Source organism: Aythya ferina (genome assembly GCF_964211825.1).
Source record: "Aythya ferina genome assembly, chromosome: 5".
Lineage (NCBI taxonomy): Eukaryota > Metazoa > Chordata > Aves > Anseriformes > Anatidae > Aythya > Aythya ferina.
In genome coordinates this window covers 21,813,651-21,836,015 of record NC_140301.1, presented here as the reverse complement: position 1 = coordinate 21,836,015, position 22,365 = coordinate 21,813,651, and the positions used below count along the sequence as shown (strand labels likewise).

The following is a 22,365-nucleotide window of genomic DNA, read 5'->3' as shown; positions in this document are numbered from 1 at the left end:
AGTAGTCCTTTTCCATGTTCAGAATTAGCTGTTGGTATAATATTTTGATTTCAACTCTAATGTTTGCATGAACAGTTGATGATTATATATTAAAACAGAAATCATTATGCTTGCCAGCATATCCTACTGGATCAATTACTTTTTACATGAACTGACATTTCCTATGCATATTTAGATTGCAGTCTATATCTAATTGTTTTCCAAGCTTGATGTATCATATCAACATTTCTTTTAACAAAGATCTTGGGTTTACAGAAGAGAAAGATTGGACATCCAAGCTACAGTTTCCCTTCATAAGTTCAATATTGAGATGTTCACAGTAACTCCTTAGAATTTCATATGCTTTGCCTAGATTTAAGACATTTATATAACAAAAGGATATAAATGTAGGTAGTGTGATTATTTCAGAGTATGCTATCTTGTAAAACTGACCAGCTTCCAATTGTGTGATTTGCTGTGAGATACCAGCAGCGAACATTTGTTTTGAAGAACTAATGCCTCAAGTCTGCCAACACTTGCAGTGGTGATTTACTTGTTTGTATTATCTGTGGGATACCTGCCTTGTGGACAGTATCTGCAAAGCCCTTCAAAATAGCACTTAGAGTTGACCACTTAACAGCTTCGGTCTCCCATTTTTACTGTCGTATAGTAATTTACTACTTGTGACAATTAGCTGCCTTGCAGTGGTGGTAAAACTGAAGTTACTGGTTTTGCTTTGCTCTAATAGTCGAGCAGTAGCCCAAAAGGCTTCCAGCTAATTTTTGAATTTAAGATGAAGTTGTTCTATGTTAGGTTTGTCAAGTTTTCTTCAGCATATTTACCGCTCCCACCTTCCATGCTGTCACAGACCCTGCTGCAGGGAAAGTTAACATTCCAGCCAGACCCAGTACAAGACCATAGCTTAGAAAAAAGCAAATGCTTTACAGGCAGCTGTCCTGAGTCTTATCATTGTTTGTCATAGCTATGGTTTATATCAGCAGTATGCTTAAAGTATTTTTGCCAGAAAGAGTGGTTTTCCTAAGACTTAGTTATTTTTGTAAGAGAAAATATCACCTACTCATGTCTAAGTGAGACCTCTTAGCTTCCATGAGCACAAGCCTTCTAGGAGTTTTGTGGGCATGGGAATGCTGTTAAGTTCTAGAATGTATTGACAAAAGCTATAAACTGGCAAGTTGGCTTTTAGTTCCAATGATGCAAAGTTTTTTTTTTTTTTCAGTTCTTGATTTTCTAGCTTACTGTTTAAAACTTATTTCCTAGAAAAAGAATTGTACCAAGTCATAAATGTTCATTATGACAGTGCTTACTAAGAAGTGTAATTCTTAACTTCTGTCAAACTAAGTATATGCTCCCTTACAAACAGAAGTTGCATATTAGGCTAGGTGATCCCTGCTGTCATTATCTACAGTCCATAGTTAGGAAGAAAAAAATAAATAAATAAACTTTTTCTTCCCTACAAGTACAGAAAAGTGCACTTTTAAAATATTGAACTATACCTAAAGGTAACATGCTTTTCTAACAAAGTGTTGAATTACAACTTTGAAATGTTTGTTTTGAGAAGTTGTACTTCTGAAATCTTGCATTTAAACTATGCTTTTTACTAATAGTGATCCTGTTCAAGGAAAAAAAGTAGATGCTGTTCAAAACCTGGTATAGAAGGTTATATCTATATAATCTAAGAATGACACGGATGGTCACATCGTCATTTTGATGTGGCAGAGATGAATTTTGATTGCCATTGATAATGGTTCCCAAGAAACTGGAGCAGTGTTCCCCAAGGAATGGTGTGATGATAAGTGATTCAAGAAGTAAAATCCTTCTTGAAGACAAGTTAAAAGCTCAGCATTTGTTCCTGACCAAAGGTTCACATAAGTGCTTTTGCAGTCCTCAAGTATTTCAATACAGACAACCCTAAAGCTACATAAACAAATCGTAGAGGTAAAAAAAAAAAAAAAAAAAAAAAAAAAAAAAAGCCACGGCTTTTCTTCAGTCTTTTTCAAAGATTACTGCCATTTAATGCTTACAGTCCCCTTATAAAACAAGACATAATGTCACTAGGTAACTTAGTTGTATGTTACTTGAAGAATAGTATTTGTTACAAGCAAGCTTGGCAAGTGTAACTCAGAAACAGTGAGCCAGTCTAACCCAATTTTTAATAAAATTGCCAAATATCTTTTACTGCTGTATATGCCAAACAGGGCCATGCTTAGAAGTAACAAGTACCATCTTAACTAAAGGCTAGAATGTACAGATGTATTATTACTGAAGGGCAATTAACATAGCATAGTAACAATTTTTTTTTAATTTATTTCACTGCAGCAGGAACTCCAGAAGACAAAATGCGTCTATTTCTTATCTATTACATAAGCTCAGCTCAGGCACCTTCAGAGGTATGTCCTTTATTAAATCTTACCAATCAGGATTTTTCTGTTTTGTCTCAGCATTAAATAGGTATTTCTCCTTCTCTTTGAAGAGAAGTATGAAATGCCCAGATCAATATTACAACTTTAAGTACATTGGGTAGTGTTACCAGGTAATCTGTTCACAAAGCATTAGCTACTATTGCAAAGGATATGAATGGCTAGTGAGAAGGAAGATAATCTTTGGAAACATTTAGTCAAGAGTCCCTACAAGACCCATCTGGGCACAATTTTCATCATTCTGCTCTACTGCCCAATATAAGTAGATTTAAAAAAAAAAAAGTTAATGACTCTTTTCACCTTATCCTTGTATATTCAAAAATAATTTGGTTTGTTGACTAGCAGATACATAACGTAGAACTGTTTTTATGTCAGTATCTGACTAATTCAGGAGGCAATTTCTTAATAGTTCTTTTGAGTTTATGATGAAGTTTTTTATTGTATTGTAGAAATATGTAATAAGGAATTAATATAGATAACGAATCATTTTATGGTGAACTGCTGTACTGGCTCTATCTGGAAAAAAAATGTTAGATTAGGCAAAGAAACTACTCTTATAAATGTACAAGAACTTCTATGTAAACTTCTCTTCATTGTTATTAGTCACTGTTCCATTTTATGGAAACGAGATTTCTGTCAGGTTTTTGAAAGATGCTGATATAACAGACTGTTCTCTTAGGTCAAAGTGGACTGGTTTAATTCCACAAATACAGTTAAATTTAGAAAAAATGAAAATAGCAAAATAGCATCAAATAAAATAGCAATCATAGCAAATTGCATTTTAAGGTGTATTTTCATATTTGGTAGAGGATGGACTTTGTAATTGTTTTTTAACTTTGGTTGCCAATGCTTTACATGTAATATTTAGGTAAGGATATCTTGTATTCCACATGGAGGGAGTTAAGAATTGTGTAAATCTGTTGCACTTCTCCACTTTGTAATTTCAGATTGATCTGGAGCAGTATAAAAAAGCATTGACAGATGCAGGTTGCAATCTTGCTCCTTTGAATTACATAAAACAGTGGAAGTAAGTAACTTCATTTTTCTCCTATGTAATTGGGTAATTTTACAGAATACAGCGTTGGTATCAAAGAATTATGTATTACTTCTTATACATTGCAAATTATCCTTAAACATTTGTTCTGGCATAATGTTTTGCTGTCGTTGTTATGGTAATATATGCAAAATCTTATTTTACAATTGAACTCTGAATGTCAGAACTCTGCTGAACATGACACATATTGGTGTCCTAAATTATCCAACCCAGAAACAATGCACTGAAATCGGTGAAAAGTTGGGCTAGTTCAGACTCCATATTTAGTGATATGTTACCAGATGGCCATGCTGTCTATCAGTTGCTGTAGTTACAGATGTTATAAAAATAAATTCTCTGTATTTTAAATATAAAATCAAATTCCTTTCAGTTCTTTAACCACTGTAGCTCTAGACAAAAGGGATGCATGTAATAAACAGTTACTTTCTGAAACAGTTTGAGAAGCAAAAGTATTTTCACTTTCAAATGACCAGAGTGGAACATTCTGCAGCAGGATATGCCATGAGACGAAGCATTTGATCTCTACCCCTGCTTTCACAGGGCTTTCACCAAGATGGCTTCGGCTCCAACCAGCTATGGAAACACTACGCCAAAACCTTTGGGGTATGCTTTTGATTATTTTTTTGTAAGTCTTTGGGTTCTTTTAGCTTATTTCAGTAGTACCAAAAGCGTAATTAGTTCTGTACATGGCTCAGAATGAAATATTTCTCTATTTGTAAATAAATAAATATTTAGACACAATTACAGAACTACTTATCTCCTCTTAACAGTGCACAGGATTTATGCACAGGAAAATTGAAAGATATGTGGCTAAATCCAGAAAGTAACTTAACATAGTGATACTTGTATGCCTGCACGTTAAATATACAGGTTCTTATAGGAGAAGAATTCAGCATATTGAAATGAAGCTAAGACAGCCATAATGTTGAGCCTTATTTAATCAATGGCAGAAGATAAGAACAGCCCTGTGCATTCAAAATGAGTTCTCTCCAGGGCTTGAAGACCGGCTGGGATGAAAGAATGTGCTTCTTTTTCTTTAGGATCTCCTGGACGGGTTGTCTGTCAGATCAGTCAAAAGTGCAGTTATTTATTATCCCATACAGAATCCTCATTATTAGTAGTACTTTCAGAAATGCGCTGTGACTGTCATAAGGAGACTGTCACAGCGTGTTTAGAGAGAATGCTGATACTGTCTCACTTGGAAAAATTACTGTTTGGTAGGTGGGAAATACACTGAGCATTTCTGCTAACTCTTGTGATTAAGACACTCACTTGAAAAAAAAAAAAAACAACACTCAAATCCTTACACTACTGAAGTTTATTTTTAAAACTGTTTAGTGAAGCAGAGTAGAGAACACGACTTCTACTAATAGGTGAGGATCTAGTTATTAGATGACAGGTATATATTCCCATACAGGTGGTTGCCATGTGGTGTGAAAAAATTGAATGAATTAGTACCTAAATTGCATCAGCTTTAATGGAAATTTAATATATAAGCTATATCAAGCTTGAGAATGCAAATTAAAAAAAATAAATCTTACATATCATCTTTATTTTGTTTTTCAGTCTGTTTTCACGTGTTATGAATACAGGATCACAGTTTGTGATGGAAGGTGTGAAGAACTTGGTACTGAAGCAACAAGTAAGTTTAAAGACCAATATAAATAATAACAATAAAATTAGCCTATCAAGTAAGCATTGTGAACATTTAGAAAAACACCTTTCTTTACCTCTGTCGTACTAATAAAGTTAGTTGTACAGTAAACAACGCCATCAACCTCTGCTGTTGGATGTGTCTCGCACTTTGTGGTTTTTAGTTTTTTGGTAAGTAATGAATAATGTTTAAATTGTCTTTGAATGCCTCCATTTGTAAGGAGTTAGGTTTTAAGACTCATTTCAGCAATAAAAAAAAAAAGCAGCTGTGAAATATTTAAAATAGACTAGACCTTCATGAACATGAAAAGTCCTCTGCACCTTTGCTTAGAACATCATGTATTAAATGCAGCTGTTCCAGGATGATCGAAAGGCTCAAAGCATTCATTCTCCCTTCAGTTACAATTGAAGCATTTCCAATTTTCCACCTAAGTAACAGACAGCAACCTGAAACTTAGCTCCCACTAATAAAGACTTTGGCACTGGGGTTAGGCTTGAAGGTGGATCAGCTTCACTGTGGGAGAACAGAAAATATTTCCTGTGAAGGCTTTCTATTTGCTATAATAAAAAGACTGAAGCAGTAGATGAGTGACTACCATAGAAAGTGCAATTTTCCAAAACTGTAAAAAGAAAAGTAAATTTTCTTAGATTTGGAAGTACTATATTACTATTGAAATAGAATTAAAATGAGCAATAGAAATAATGTTTGCCAACACGATTCAAGGATATTATTTTTGCATTACAGCAAGTTAAATCCTTTCTTAGGGCATTCCAGGCAAGTGTAGCTGTCAGTTATCTCCAGCATTATATTAATTTCTCATTTTGTTTAACAGAATCTACCAGTCACACGTATATTGGACAACCTTATGGAGATGAAGTCAAACCCTGTGAGTATAATTGCCTTCACACAGAAAGAGATGGAACAAATGACATCTTTATGCTGTGATACGTAATATGCCAGAGCTATGTTTTGTTTGTGATAATAGAGTTAAATCTAGTCACAGTGTATCTCAGTAATAGAACCATTTTCATAACTATTTCATAAGATTTTTCAGCATAAAGGTAGGTTCTAAGTCATGACAATTTATTGTGTCTCAGTGGAACTTCTGTTTTGTGGGAGCAGTTCTATTCTGAGCTTCTATTACTGTTGTATTATACTGAGTTTCTGTTGCTCCTGAATTTCTAAAAGTTCTATTGTGGTCTGAAGTTTTCTTTGAATCAAAGTAATTATTTAAGAGTACAAATTCAAAAGTCAAGTAGTTGTAAATGGGCTTATTGCAGAAAATTTTGTTTTCCACAGGTTTAAAGGTTTGTTATTTAGAAGAAATTTTTTTGTTATGTAGAAGAAAATGTCAGTAGTCTTTCAGTTTGAAATGATGTTTGTTTGTTGTCAGTAAAGTCTTCTTGTTCCTGTGAGAGTGTACTGAGACTTGCCTAAGTTACTGAAGTTTTGAAATGTTTAAGTGCTTGGTGTACAGTCAAGACATTTACTAGAATTTACAAGATTTGGCTAAAAATAGCCCAAAATCTTTTCTACGTAGTTTGCAGTCAAAGCTGTCTTTTTTTTACTACGTATTTAGTTTATATTTACATATTTACTACATATTTAGACATCAGAATTGGAGAGAAAATTGTAGTAGCTCACCCTGGTTTATTTGTATACCTAGAAAGAGGTTAAGGTAAATCCCTTTGTTTTCATCATTAGAACGTTCTGGGTTAGTAACAAAAAATCTGATTTTTGCACTGTTATGCTTCACAAATGTTTTAAAAAAATATAAAAAAAATGCATGGATATTTTTAATTCTAGATGGATTTTCACGATGATGCTTAATGATTTCTGCTAGTTAACTAACACTTTTTGGCTATTCAGAGCTGGTCAGCCATTTACATCCACTGACCCATCTTTACCTCTTTAATATGGAATGCCAATATGTTAGTTAGCAATTCCCTCATCTGTGCATCCTCTTGTGAGTTAGCCAGTGCCAAGAGGTTTAATGGTAGGTTTTAATTCTGTGCTGCAGTGTTTATGACAGAAATATGGGTATGCCTGGTGAGTAACAAAACTCACCAGATTTGAAATACTCTTAGTCCACTTGCAGCTTCAGGTACTAACAATATGTAAAGAGAGATAAACAATAGTAAAACAGGAAAATGATCAATATGCAAGTAATTGTATTTTTTTTTAAACTGTACTTTATAGATAACATGTCAAGATTGTTAGGCAAAAAAATTGTCTTCTGTTAATTAACCAAGAAATTTGTGCCATTTTCAGCAGCAGAGTTGATTGTTGTTCCTTTTTGCAAGACTTGGAAAAGATGTGCAGGGCTAATTTTATCTAGTCAACCAGTAGAGGTCACTCAGAACACTTAATATGGTAATCTGAAATTAAAAACTACTGGTAACTTAGGTTACCAGTAAACTTTTACCAGGAAACCAGTTTATTTTGAGAAACTTCAAAATAAACACTACTTTTCTTGGGTTCCTAATTTAGAAATTGATTTGGAAAAGTTTACAAGTCATTTTTCCTGACTTGATATTGTCACGTTGTATTTACAGAAAACAGCCACATTTCCCCTTGGTAAATTGGAGAAAACATTGATCTTCTCACTTGAAAAAGGAGGGATTGAGATTATCTGCCTGTCTGTGACTTCATGTTACGCTAACATGTCAGTGACTAGAATTTGTGACCCAAAACAGGGAGTCCTACTTTTCAAGTCACAGGGGACCAGGCAAGCCCTAAAGAAAGATTCTCTTAACGTGTAGGAAAAGTGACAGCAACTTTCTCAGTAAGTAGGTTCCCCCTTTCAACTAACACAAGAAAGCCAGGGAGTTACCATGGAATGTTTAGGCTTGCTGTAGGATAAACCAAAATGAAATTGTACCTGTAAAAAGGCTGCATGTAGAAACACAGCATTGTGGCCTCTGCTCATCTTCAGATGTTTGAGGTCCTTTTCCACCCCCAGAATACAAAACTATGGCAAAAAGAAAGGGAGGGGATATGACACAGGAAAAAAAAAATCTCTTTTTTACATTATCTCCTTTATAGTTCATTGAACCTTACTGGCCAACCACAGCAATCAAGTTAAATGTACACACAGATAAAAGTTTTATGCAAGACAGAATATTCAGAAGTCAAGCAGGCATTACAACAAATGCAAATAATTTAAATTATATTCCCAATATAAAATACAACAAACTATATTCATTAAATGTGCAACTTACACCACTAACATTCACAAATACTGTCAGTTAAAATTTTGAATCTATTCTGAATGGTATGCTCATGCTGTGTAAAAATTGTCTGCAGTTGTCTTTAAATTGATCTTTACGTTGATTGTCCCTAGTGCTTGTTTAATCTCACAAGGCCATTTACTAGGAAGGACAAATGTCTACACCTGTGCTTTCCAAGTTCCTCAGAGCAGGAATGGATAGAGTAGTTCACAGGGGCAGTAATACCATCCTGTGATTTTTGTCTAGACTGTTTAACTACAGCTAGACTTTCTCTTGCAATACTTGTTCTGAAACATGATGACCTTAATCAGTGTGGTTTTTGTTACTGTTGTTTTTAAAATAATGACATTGATCAAAGCAGGTTTTTATTAATTGCTTTTGAAATTATGATTCATAAAGGAATGTTCTATTTATAAATCTAATAACATAGTTGTCTGGTTTTTAATCTCTATTTAGTGATACCTAACCTTAAATTTTCTGAACACACATGCAAAACATATAGTCAAATATATACAAATTTTCATCTATAGATAGTAAATTGAACAATTTACATAAAATGGTTTGATTCTTGAGTACAGACAATATTTGATGTACAAACTTTTAATACTATTATCACAAAGTCACAGAAAGAATTTAGTCAATCAATACCATATGTACATTTGTAGTGACTTGCTTATGATATATATGAAAGGAACTGTATTTTCATTAATGTCATCTCTTTCAGTGAATATGGTAACTTCTAGGCTTAGAGATATAGCATATGTTTACTTTTCGTGCATTAGAACAAAAGAGTTCTAAAACTGGGGGACTTCCTTAATTCAAACTGATCATATTAGCTTCAGCAGAAAACCAAATACAGCCTGAGTTGCAAGGATATTTCCATGGGTCTTTCTCCATTTTAATTTGAAAGCTTGAAAATCGATTTAAATAGCCTGAAATTTATTCCTGAATAAAATTCAGCCGTGTAAGGACATCTCTATACAATTGTCTGTGTTGGCAGAATAGACATTGCTTAAAGCAGAAGATTTTTGTTTTCCTGCAGCCTCGGATGATAATTATTTTTAAGTAAAAGGTTTCTGTTTACATCTCTGTTTCAGTCTGGTAATATCTCTGTGTTCCTAGTTCGCTCATTACTTCAGAGTTGCTATACCACCTTTATAAAACAGGCTGCCAAAATCATGAATGCTGGCAGACTGCAAATTCTGCTGAAATTCCCAGTGGAGTGTATAAAAGCATTTTACAGAGATTCAGTGTGAAATTAGATCTAAAGTTTTTTAAAAAGACAAACTTGAGGATAAGAGACTTATTTTATGTATTTGCAGAGGTCCTTAATCTCAAATAGATTTTCTTTGTGTGTACCAAATACCATACTACCACATGTATACTAAATATTTTGTAATATTAGAGATAGTTACGCTGTGTGAGCTCTAGTGAATTCCCCAGATAACTTGTCTACTACTGGAGATTTCTGTTCTACAGAATCATCAAAACACAGGTCTTGCATGTAAGCACCCAAATGAAAACCACTTTAGTCCTGTATGCAATTTATCCATAAATTAAACATCACAGTACCTGGATGAAAAACGTAGTATAGGAACAGATGCAAGCCACACAGTTGTCAGAAGCAGTTATTAAGAAGCTTTGTTTTTCTTATGTTAAGAGTTGGCAAAAATCCTGCTTGTTGCCAATAAAAATATTGGAAGCGTCTCAGTGTTCTGCATGAAGGAAAAAAAAAAAATAGTTTAGACAGACTTTTCAAATTCTTGTGGAACTCATTTCTTCACAAGCTTAATTTTGGTTTAATAGTAGTCATAAATCATGAAATGAAACGGTAAGTTTCATAACAGTAGCAGATTTTGATCTATCTTGTACTTAGCATTCATTGCCATAGAAGTGTTTTGGTTTATAGTATTAAATCACTAGCTGTTCTCTGGAAAATTTGAACATTTATAACCGCATGATGGTCCTCTGAAGCTGGTGACACCTTAATATTTTTTTTCTGCATGTTGCCTTTCTGTTTGTTATGCAACTGATGCACTTTTTGGAAAGTGTGTAATAGTCAATTGTAGATGAATCAGATGCAGTTCATAATTCTCTCTTGTTTTTCTGTACTGGTTCAGTTATGTACAAGTATGTAAGTAAAGTATATGTGGATGTCACAATTAATTTTGAATGATGGTATCTGCTAAATTGGGAAATTACATTGGTTTAAATGATACTTAATGTAACGTACAGAAATACATAAGCCAAAATTATTTTTTTTTTGAAACTAAAATATGCTTTTTAATAGGAGACAGATGACTACCGATATTTTGATCCCAAGATGCTACGAGGCAGTGACAGGTAAGTTTACTGTGAGTTTTGCTTGTTTCCTTCTATGCCATGAAAAGGCTAACTTAAAAAAATCATTTTTATTTTCCTTGCTGACTACATAATACTTCTAATTATTCATTCTAAGACAACACAGTTGATATTGAAGGAATTCACAACCGGAAACTGGATCAACCAGATAAATCTGTGTAACACTGCAAAAAAGACATGGAGATGATTCTTAATTTTAACATAGCTTCAAAAAATAATTTTCATCACAGCTATGAGATAACAAGCTGATTTAATTGTGGGCGTTTATTACTGGATGAATATGGATAAAGTAGATCCGGACCTGGTTTTAGTCATTTGCATTAAATAAGAATTTTATTTGTCCTGACTTCCTCTGTTCTTGAATCATGCAAACTATATTTCCAGTAGAATAAGTAGGAGGAAGCAAATTTCAGAGAATCATCTATGTTTTACTTGAAAATATTATTACAGCCTGTGTAACTTCAAAGGTAAGTAGATTTTGAAGGCATCAAAGAAAAATGTGTATTTTCTTTCATTTTAATTGCAACTTTAATTGTTTCATTCTGCTTTTGTAACATTTTTTGGAGGATTTTCCCTACCACCCTAACCGTAACTTCCTCCGTAAAAGCTCTTATTCGTAATGGTGCAGCTGTGACACGTACCTGCTGCCTGTAGTCATTTCTGAGATTTTGAAGCATTAATAAGAGTATCCGCAGGCACCACAAACTGACTGACTTATCAAGTTAACCAGGAGGTTATTCCAGGAGGCAGGGTTTGTGTCATAAACCATGCTAATGAAGATTTTGTTTTTATTCGTATGTCATTATATTTGTGTTTCTGGCTAGCAGCACTAGAATTTGAGCTTAAAAGCTCAAAAAGAAGTGTTGTCATAAAGCTCATGATTCAAACAGCAGCCTTAAAACTGATGAAGGAAAACTCCCATTTATTCGTTTGTTTCTGTAGAATGGATGATGACTTTTCAAAACAAATCGCTTAAATAAAATACTTCAGATGAATGCAGAAAGGCAATTAGTGTTCTATTTTAAATTCTTGTCTAATATTTAGTATTTCATAACCTTGTACATGATATAAAATACTTACATTTTGCATATTTCAATCAATATCTAATAAGATATACTTTTTTTTAAATAGCTCAGTTCCAAGAAACAAAAATCCATTCCAGGAGGTAAGTCATGTAGAAATTACTTTTTGGTGTTCAGGTATTAAAAAAAAATAAATTCTAAATTACTAGTCATTTTTGATGATTATGATTAAGAAAATGAGAGGTCCTGTTTGCAAGAAACACTTAGTGCTTACACAGTCCTTTGAAAAGACTTCAGCCTACCATCTAATTGCAATTAATACTAGACGTAATAAGACTAACTAACAGTGGAGGGGAAAAAAAAATAAGAAAATGCTTCTTGAGATAATTAAGAGTAATTTAGTAACACCATAATTGGGTACTCAGTAAATTAACACCCCTATTTTTATATCAGAGCTTTAGCATGTTCTCTGAATTTAAACTTCTACAGTCTTGAACAGTAATGTTGACCACTGAGTTACGTGTCAGTATTTTGAACAGTCCCTGTAATTTAAGGAAAAAAAAAAAAACAATCAGTGTTAGTGGTTGCTCCATTTTCGTTGTACACAAATGCCTGTAACTTTTAGTCTTTTTCAACATAAATGTTTCCAAATAGAAACAGCCTTATCTATTCATTACCAAGGTAACTTATTACCAAGTTTCATTGGCAAAATTTTTGCCTTGGCAATAGACAGACATCTCTGATTTCTCTTGAAATGTCTTAATTATCCTCTTGAGCAGAACTAATGATACCTCATGGTGTCGTATAGATGGTCATAGCAAAAATGACAGTAGTAACACAGAAACTACACAAAATTCATATGGTCAAACAGTTTTGCAGAATGAACGTTAACAAAAAACATGCAACTATTAAGTCTCCATATTCTGTTCATTAATTGTTCTGCTTTTAAACACAGCCCAGGAAATACCGATGGCTCTTAATGTTATTATTACTAGTAGCAAGTGGGAAAGGGAAGGACAATGAAAACGTGTTTCTTCATAACAAAAGTATTTTATTCGTTTCCCAAATTAGTTCTTAAGAATCCATGAAAATACTTTAACTGTTTTTATGGACACTAGAGACATCTCCACAGAAAAATGTAGTATCTTGAAACTATGTAAGTTTCAAGTATTTCTTAGAAATAAAATGACATCTTAGAATAAAGTGACATGTTAAAATCATTCTGCTTGCTATTCTGCATCCTAATGAAACTATTATTTCAAGTAGAGAGCTAGTGAAGTTTTATGCAGTTCTTAGTCTAAGTGTGATTGAGATGACTTGCTATATGTTTAATGATTTGGTATATAGTTTACTACTGAAATGTTAAGAATTTGACTGCATATTCTTATTGTGTGTGTTGCATTTTAGGCAATAGTGTTTGTAGTTGGAGGAGGCAACTACATTGAATATCAAAATCTTATTGACTACATAAAGGTACGTACACTTCTTTTGGTTGTGATTAACTTACTTAATCTAACTTACAGATAGAAACCAATTTGAGCAAGCTCTCTAACATTTAATATTTGGAAGATTAAATCTTACAAAATTAGCTTTTACGTTAATATTATATATACCATCTAGAGAAAAAAAATGTATCTGAGAAATTGGTAGAAAATGAGGATTGTTAATTCAGAAGAACAGTTGGTTCTGGTATTTTTGTTAATGCTGCACTTCTGAATGCAGAGGATATGCTGTCAAAGCAAAGATCATGTTGACATCATGGAATGGTTTGGGTTGGAAAGGACCTTAAAGGTCACTTAATTCCAGCCCTCCTGCCATGGGCAGGGGCACCTCCCACCAGACCAAGTTGTTCAAAGCCCCATCCAACCTGACCTTAAACACTTCCAAGGATGGGGCATCCACAACTCCTCTGGACAAAATCTACACATCAGTATCTCAGCATTTACTACTTACCTACATTTAGAGGTTTTTGCCGATGAGTTAAAGGCAACTCATTCTTGAAATGATGGATCATTTGATTGTGTGTAGATAAGATTTGATGGTGTGTAGATATGATAAGAGTTATCATATGCACAAAGAAGAAAATGTGTAACCAACTATGTAATGGTGGTGTAAGGGATTTAACATCTCTGGTTCAAGCTTGCCAGCCTAACAGAACACACACACCAAAAAACAGTGGAGGGAGAAAAGTAACCAAATCATTAGAATTCTTGCAGAGGCAGGAATTAGATGCAAGTGCTTACATTGATAAAATTTAGAATTACGAAATATATTACTTAAGAGCAGCAGCATACCATTCTTCCTGCCTGATTTTACCTTATAGTACCATGCTGGTGAGGTAACTGATTTTACTATCTTCCTGTCCTGTGGTGCATTACATTGAAGGCTTTCCTAGAAAAGAATAAATATGAAATATTAGTAACTGAAAAATACCTCTTTCATGTAACAAGCGCTTCATAATTTTCTGTTCTAGTAAATAACACAAAACAGGGAGTTAGAACTTGTGAGCTAGGCTGTTTTCCTCCTGGAGTAGCCATTTTGGAACATAGCTGGTCTGAATAGGGGAAAGGAGAGGAGAAGGAAAGTTACAGAAATTGTTTAGGTTCACCTTAGCACTTAAAATATCCTTCAAACTATTTAGAACATTCTAACTGTAGCAGAGTGCACTGTCAAACTTTTTGCTTGCTCCTTAGTTTACCCAAAGCTGTTTCAGGTGCCGTACCAATTCAAAAGACGGCCATCAACATGTGTATTTGTTACTCCTACTAAAATAAACCTGATTTTGCCAGAGACTAATATACTGCTTAGATACCTAGCTGCATACTGACATAGCTGAGGTTAGCTGTGTATGCATATACATATCTATATACAGAACTTTTACAGGATGGCAAGCTGAACACCCACTTTTTCGTATAGAAGAGGCAAGAATCTGAAGTTTCTGAGGAGTAAGAGGGCAAGCAGGAAGTGATAGGGTAAGCAGAGGGAGAGAACAGATGGAACTGAAAGCTTCAGGAATAATAGTAATGTTAGATCTTGTGGAGAATGAGAGGTCGGGCATAGGTTTTCTGTTGTTGTTGTTCTGGAATCTGTAGACAGAGATGATCATGATCTTCACGATTAGTTGTTAGAGCTGAAGTGTGCTGGACATTTCCCTGGTCAGACTGTGTACTTGATCAGTGGGATATGACCTCCCAAGGGGGAAGCCTGCCTCACCGTTATTGTCTCGTTAGACTACATGATCTAAGAGGTCTTTTCCAACCTAAATGATTCTGTGATTTTATGTAAGACCGGAATTGTACAGGAATGTGTATTTTAGAGCTGCCTGAAAGGCAACAGTCCTGTTTCACAATTCTTTCTAGTGTTTGAGTTTGTTTTATTTTTATTTTTCCTTAAAGGCTATTCATTCATATTACTGAAAACCGAATCTGTCAAAATATATCTGTCAAAACAGTTTTAGATTAAAACCTTACCTCTTCAGGCCTCGATTAAAGACTGGCCTGAAACATGGGAAGAAGTAAGCTCGAGTTCCTGCTCAGAGACAAGAATAGCTTATTACCGCAAACCACTCAAAATTAATAAAGATGAGGACTTGAACCAGGATTACCATCTCCCCTATTAGCATGTGACCACCAGCTACTGACTGTTAGAATCTGCTTCTGTGACTTTCTGCTGAAACAGCACGAGTGGCAACATATACGGAACAAAATTGTTTTGTGAGGGCTTGTATTCCTATTTTGCTCTTTAATAAGTAAGCTTTAACTTCCTGTCAGTAAAAAAATAAGTTTACGCAGATAGGCCTCCTTGTGCTGTTCTTGTCTTGCCCATTCTCCTAACTATATACATATATATAACTTTTACTGTTATATATAACTGTTTATATACTGCTTATATATATAACTATATATTTATAACCCACATATAGCAGAAAATACCAACATGAAGGTGTTTTCTGTTTTTTAAATTGCAGAAATTTGACTAATAGGGAAAAATTCAAGTTAATTTAGCAGTGAAACAGATTTCTGAAGCCTATACTTGAACTTCAAGGAACCATGGCATTATTAGCCCACCACCGGTAGTAAATCCAGTCTGAAACTGTATTACTTATACAGGTTTTCACTTCTAAAATGATGCATTATCAAACAAATACTATGAAACTGTTCACTGCAAACTAGGATTATTATGTATCCAACAGAGCTCAAAATAAATTTCACAGATAAAAAAAAATCTGCCTCAAACATCATCATAGGGAAACAAATGACAGAAGCTTTCTGGCTGTAATACAACAGAAATACACTGTTACTATTCTTACAGCAATGCCCAGTTGTTCTAGGGGATAGGGGTTGTTCTTTTTTTGTTGGAGGCAGCAGCGAGGGGGACCTTTCAGATAAGGTTATTACTTTCCCCAAGCCATTCATAGATGCATCAAAGAACTTAACATTCTGATGAGCTGAAAAGTGTATAATGCCACATTTTTCCACGTCTTTAGGCCTCAACTCTTCTTTTCCGCTTCAATTTAATTATTATTTTTTCCTGTGGTGGACCAACTAAACCTTTTTTTTTTTTTTTTTTTTTTTGACAAAATTTATTTTGTCAAGAAATAAGTTTTTGGTATGCACTTAGTTAAAGCCACTTCTGCTGCTCTGTTGAACACTCAATTTCTTCCTGACTTTTCTTTTTATTAGGGTAAACAAGGCAAACATGTCCTCTATGGCTGCAGTGAACTTTTTAATGCTACACAATTTATAAAACAGGTAGGTACCTTTGACAGCAACACCATCATAACACTGCTTACAGTAATAAATATTATTTCCATAACTTTTATTTTTATTTTTTAGATTTATAGCTCTCAATGGTTTGTTTGTTTGTTTTTTTAAATACAAAAACAAATTGCTGTGACAAATTAATGTACTTATTACTCTGTTTTCACCTGTTTGTAGTGTGGGGGTTGGAGTCATTGCTAATTTTGTTTAACTTCTTGGCCTGTATTGTCCATGTGAGTTCACAAGTAATGCAGTTGAACTCATAATAATTGCCTTAGGAATCCTAACAGGAAAAAATACAAAAAACGAAAAAACCTGTTCTTGATACTTTCCTCAAATAGCATGTCTTCCCAGGCTACTCTAGCAACCCTTACAGCTTAAGATTGCTACTCAACTATGATCTTGAAACTTTTGTCCTAAATTTTGTTATAAATTTATGAGTACTGGCATAAGGGGAACTTCAGGTTGCTCACACCTATATTAAAATCAGTCTTTTTAAAACTGTTAATAAACTTATAATTGCCATTACTTCTCTCACTCTTTCCAATATAAATGAAAAACACATATTCACAGCAATCAGCAATAATAGCCCATCAGTATGCTACCTATAGTACCCAACTGCTACCTATAGTTTTACTTTTTCCCAAAAAGAGAATAAATTGTTATTCAGACCTACATTTTGAAGAAATATATTCATTCTTGTTGCACTCAAAGGAAACGAAACAAACAGTACTATCAGCTTATAGCTCTTCAGTCAGCTTATTAGTTTCTTTGTTCTTTCAAGACCGACTGTATGTACTATTCCTTTAACACTGAAATTTAACCATATCATATGATATGAAACCCAGATCCTCTCCTGTGAAGGTACACATTAAAAATTCTGTTACTAGCATGCTTTTGGATATAAGAAATTACCAGAGGTTATCAGACAAATGTTTACTGTATGAACTGGATATTCGTTGCACTGAAAGAATAAAGTTACCAACCTGTTTTTTGTGTCTTCACATGCAGCTGTCCCAGCTTGGCCAGAAATAAGACTGAAATACTGTGACCTGGATGGCAATGTGACAAGAAGAATTCTTACAGCATTCAGATATCTTCATATCTATAATTTTGTCATTATATTAAAACCCAAAACAACTCCATTAACATAACTTTTAAAAAAGAACTGTAATTAATACCGTGTATATCAGCATTTCTGAAATAAACCTTAAAACCTGATACATTTTTGTTGAGGGTAAGTTTCATATCATTACTTTCTAACTGCAATATTAACTATGGTGTATGACAGAGCTGTCTGAAAAGCATAGCATTTTCAAGATCTCATAATTTCAGTTACAGTAAACAAAGCAATAGTTTGAAGAAAAGGTCAAGTCTGTCTTTAGGAGACGTGTTCTTGAAAGCCAGCTATCTTCATTTAACAAAACTGAAAAGGACAAAACTGCCTTTTAGGATCACAGACAAACGGCCTTAGTGCAAGAGAACTCTGGCTTCCACTTGTTATGCTTTTACTTCACTGAAGTTCTTTTAGGTCTGCTTACATTTGTGCAGGCTTTGCTTAATGATCCAAAGATGTACTTGGAAGTTACCTTCAGTACAAGTTTTTGATACAGTAATTTAGCTTTTCTTATCAGGTTACATATTTCCATTCATCTACTTGCCTACACATTCGCAAACTATAAAGCCTTCAATAATTTTCTTCTGCACTGTTGCTTTGACTGTTATGTTTGGGAAGAAACCAAGCCCTAATCACAGGGCAGCTCTTAAATACAGCTCTGTTTTTCTAAGTGCATATTTAAAATACGCTTATTAACAATTGCATTAGGTAGAGCCAGTTTAGGAGTGGGCAGTAGTTAAGAGAATCTCATAACATAATTAACTTTCACCAGTAATGAAAACTCTGAAGAGCATGTGCAAGAACTGAGAGAAGGCAACAACACCTCTTTATAGCTGTAGGTCTCTGCCTTACAGAAATGTCCTTTCTGAAAGCAGCATTGCTGCTTTCAAAAGCAATAATATGTCTTCAAAAAGAGATAAAGACGATTTCAATACTTTAAACATTCCTCTCTTTCCTCTGCAAAGTAGATGTTTGAGTTTTGGTGTATCATCAGTCTTAAAGATCTCAGTGAACATTAAAATCTCTAATTTAATACAACCTGAGGTATTACATGCTGTTTTTTTGTTACACAGTCCTTTTCCCTAAATACCTCTGTGGAACTAGGGAAGTTACAGTAGTTCTTTGTCACTAACCCTCAGTTTTCAAGTCTCAGGACTGGCAGTTCTGCCCTGGAGCCTATATTCTCATTTAAAGAAAAGCAGCACAATACTGAGTCTCAAGTACACCATACTTGTTCTCAGGAAGATGTTAGGCAGTCTAGTCTGCAGCTGTTGAAAACGAGCACATTTGTAGTCAAATATTACCAATGGCTATTTAAAAAAAGTGATTCACAGCTTGAAACAACAATCCTTCATTTTCTTTCTCAACGCTACCATTTAGAATATTTAGCTGGATATTTTGTGAATTAATGTTGTGTTTAGTGCCTCTGTTGTACAGACTTTCTAGAAAAAAATATTAAAGTAACCAAAAACATAAAAGTAACCAAAAAAAAAAACAACAAAAACAAGCAGAATGAAGAAGAGAAGCCTCTCAAGACCACTACTTGATTTAAATGTCCTTATCAGTGAAATACTCTTGTTACAAAACCAGTACAACTTCCCTATCTTCCCCAGTAAAATTTGCCAAGATCAATGACGTTTACATCAAGCTGAACAGAATGCAAGGTATCGGCTTTTTTCTTAAAACACATCAGTACTTCTGAGAATAGAAATGACCCTATCATTCAGAGTTATGAAGGGAACACTGCTATGCATACAAAGCTCGCTGACTATAGAGTTGACCTGCTCATTCAAGTATGTTTTGAATCAGTAATTTACAGGGAAAGATACCTACTTCTAGAAGACAGCCAGACACAGTAAGTAGTGTTTTGTTTTTTTCTTTTTTCTTCCCAGTGAAAAGAAGTTTTAGATAGCTCGCCTCCTGTGGCCATAATCATGCTCAGATAAGGTCTTTGAAAGCAATAACACGTAGATTCGGAGTACAACAGAAAAAGCATTACTTCCTGTGTATGGTTTTTGTTGTTGTTGTTTAAGTGTCTCCATCAGAACAAGTCACCTTTCCCATAGGAGGGATAACACAGTAGTTTGAAGGAGAAAAAGGGAGGAAACACAACAAAAAATCACATAAGCGACAACCAGAAACCCTCTGGGAGCGTCAGAATAAGAATACCGGTTTGTAGACTCAATATTTGCTATGTGATTGCGTGGCAACTTTTCCTGGGAATTGTACAACCCTTCACTAGCCATGTCACTACCTTTCTGATGCTTCTGCAGACCACAAAAAGAATCAGGTCTGTAAACCTAGCCTTGCACAGGGCAAGAAAAAATAGTGGTGTTCCCAGCTCAGTGCTCTCACGGAGTAGAGCAACTGCTAATGCCCTTACACACACTTCTCTCGGAAAAGCTGAATTTCTGCACGCTCAAGGCCCAACACGAAAACAGGTGACCCAAAAAGCTATCACCCCTGTGATTTGTAGAGCAGGTCCGTTATTTTTTGTGAGGAAAAAAAAATAAAAATATATAAATCACTCTCTTACTAGTTAGAATTAAGTTTGTCTTTTTTCCCCCTTTCCTCTCCCCCTCAATGCACGGGCGTACAAGTGATCAAAAAGCACAGTCCCTATACTGCAGGACAGGATCCAGGTCAGCCAAACAGTCAGTGGAAGCCTGATGAAAACTATAGTTTTAATAATTGGGGCAGTCAACCCTCAAACACCAAATCCGTGATGTTTTCCAAATTCTTTTTCCTCCTTTAGGTGTCATTTGTAATTTGTTCTGCTATTCTCCTGGCCTGGCCTCCCTATACACGATTTCTATCTCATCAGGATCTGGGCTCCCAGTGCCAAGCTCACCAGTACCCTAGCCAGGCTTTCTACAAAGCCTGACAGTTTTTACAAGTTCATTCATCAATACTGGCATGAGCCCTGAATTCCATAAAGGCCTTAGAAACCTGTTCCAGTGTCCCAGCAGAGACAAGGATTTAGCCCTAAAATGCTAACATTGATACCTGATCAAAGGAAACAGCCAGTTGCCTTCCTAAACCCGCAGCAATGTTTGTACATCCAAAGTTCCGGAAGCAAACCAGTGTCAGATTCAGAGGACTCTTCTGGCACAGGATGACCTTGCTTTCTGTTACCTATTTCTCATAAACACTCGTTTCGGGAATGAAAACAGTGCTAAGAAAATAAATGCAGCTCTGGCTGACTTACATACAGAGGTTTTCACAGTAAGAAATCAAGGACAAACGTCTCCATCATTTTGATGCTGCTCAACTATATTTTCCCAATGACAACAGAAAAGTTAAGTTAAATGACCTCAAAGGATATTCACTGAAAAACAACCATATTCATCTCCTTTTACTCAAAATTACCACATTAAAATAATTCCCTGTTGTTCAAGCGCTCTCACCAACTCCCCCCAAACGCAGCCCCTCTATACTCTGCATTCCCATTTTCCTGGCGCAGCAGCCACGCGCAGTGCTCCCGAATGCACGAACGGGCCCACTTCTGCAGCAGCCTCCTGAAGAAGTCTGCGAATGACCAGTCAACATTTCCAAGCCCAACTTCCCAAACATTTTTTTTTTTTCTCCTCACAATGGAGGTGAAGCTGTCTGGGAAGGGGTGGAAGCGCTGACTGCTCTTTGCAGCTGCAGCTCAGTTACCACCTTATTTCGCTGAGGACCAGCGTTGGCTGTGTCTGCAGCCCCGTGACTCCCAGAACGCCAAGCCCCAACCCTGCACAGCCTGGATCTCAGCTTTGCCGAGGTATTTTCATCCTATATCATGTTTTCTATGATAAGGAACAAGGAGGACATGTGCCATGGGCCTATGTTGCTGCCTGCTGGGTAGCTGGGGGGCTTGGCTGGTAGCAGTGAGGGCCTGGAGGGCCTAGGAACGAGCCAGCCTCAGTTCCAGAGGGGCCACCCCCTTGTCCCAGCTGAAGGCCAAGACCAGAAGGTAACTGGGATGATACCAGCAGCAGGAAGGGCTTATAGGGCTGGCAGAGCTCAAGGCTCTACGAACTTATGTGGTTCACTGAAAACCCTGGAACAGTCAGATACTAAATTCAGCATGACCATAGGCAAGGATATGTAACCAAAGGGGTTTGGGCCTGTCTCACAAAGGGATGGGAAGAATCAGGCCCTTCCCAAGACAGCAGGGGGGACTGAGCACTCAAGCAGCAGCACTGAAGAGGAAAGGGATCATAGGAGGACTGCTTGGGGCATCATGAGTCCAAGAGGGAGATTCTGTCCTAAATGCCATCGGTCAGCAAACCTACAGAGACAATGCTGCAGGCTGCCCTGATCCTTCCACGGTGGCCATGAGCAGGGGCTCCATCCCATGGGATGCTCCAAGGACAGGGGCTTCCCCCCCCTCCTCTCTCCTTCACGCAGAGCCATAAGCCTCTGGCGGCCACTTGTGACATTGAAAAATCACACCCTGCTGAGCCAGGGGTGGGACCAGGGACACGGTGGCATTCTCCACAGGACAGATCAACTACCATAAATTCACATATTCAGGCACAGCCCTAAATCGCAGGGAAAATGAATGCTGCCTACCCAAAGAGCGTTTGCAGATCTTTTGTCAGCAGAAGCTGTAAGCACAAGGATAAGACAGCTCAAATGACTGCACCGGGCTCCGATATACCGCATACTGTTAGGTTGACCCTGCTGTTCTTGCTATTTACTGGAAATCCTGGATGCAAAGGTAACACAATCTTAACCATGCCCAGGTATCAGACAGATGTTTATA

At 35.8% G+C, this 22,365-nt stretch overlaps 1 protein-coding gene and 1 long non-coding RNA gene across 16 annotated transcripts in view; one reads left to right on the top strand and one right to left on the bottom strand.

Moving 5' to 3' along the window:
* Positions 1-17,719, top strand: part of SCFD1 (sec1 family domain containing 1) — a 43,181-nt gene extending 25,462 nt beyond the window's left edge. For both annotated transcript variants that reach the window (XM_084521247.1, XM_084521248.1), the window contains exons 16-25: positions 2,317-2,387; positions 3,365-3,444; positions 4,012-4,074; positions 5,038-5,113; positions 5,958-6,011; positions 10,646-10,698; positions 11,848-11,881; positions 13,146-13,211; positions 16,421-16,489; positions 17,510-17,719. In XM_084521247.1, coding sequence (XP_084377373.1) covers positions 2,317-2,387; positions 3,365-3,444; positions 4,012-4,074; positions 5,038-5,113; positions 5,958-6,011; positions 10,646-10,698; positions 11,848-11,881; positions 13,146-13,211; positions 16,421-16,489; positions 17,510-17,533 — 590 coding nt within the window. In that variant the 3' untranslated portion in view covers positions 17,534-17,719. The remainder of the gene's footprint in view (positions 1-2,316; positions 2,388-3,364; positions 3,445-4,011; positions 4,075-5,037; positions 5,114-5,957; positions 6,012-10,645; positions 10,699-11,847; positions 11,882-13,145; positions 13,212-16,420; positions 16,490-17,509) is intronic.
* The window catches only part of LOC311437669, a 71,060-nt gene continuing 52,775 nt past the window's right edge, over positions 4,081-22,365 (bottom strand). For 6 of the 14 annotated variants that reach the window (XR_014693616.1, XR_014693618.1, XR_014693621.1 and 3 more), the window contains 5 exons: positions 17,485-17,550; positions 14,055-14,129; positions 9,928-10,070; positions 8,007-8,096; positions 4,772-5,744 (listed from right to left, as the gene is read on the bottom strand). This is a non-coding gene — a long non-coding RNA (uncharacterized lncRNA). Of the gene's footprint in view, positions 4,531-4,771; positions 5,745-6,021; positions 10,071-14,054; positions 14,130-15,208; positions 15,267-17,484; positions 17,551-22,365 lie in introns of those variants that run through there. The other 8 variants (XR_014693617.1, XR_014693619.1, XR_014693623.1 and 5 more) reach the window with 6 other exon arrangements.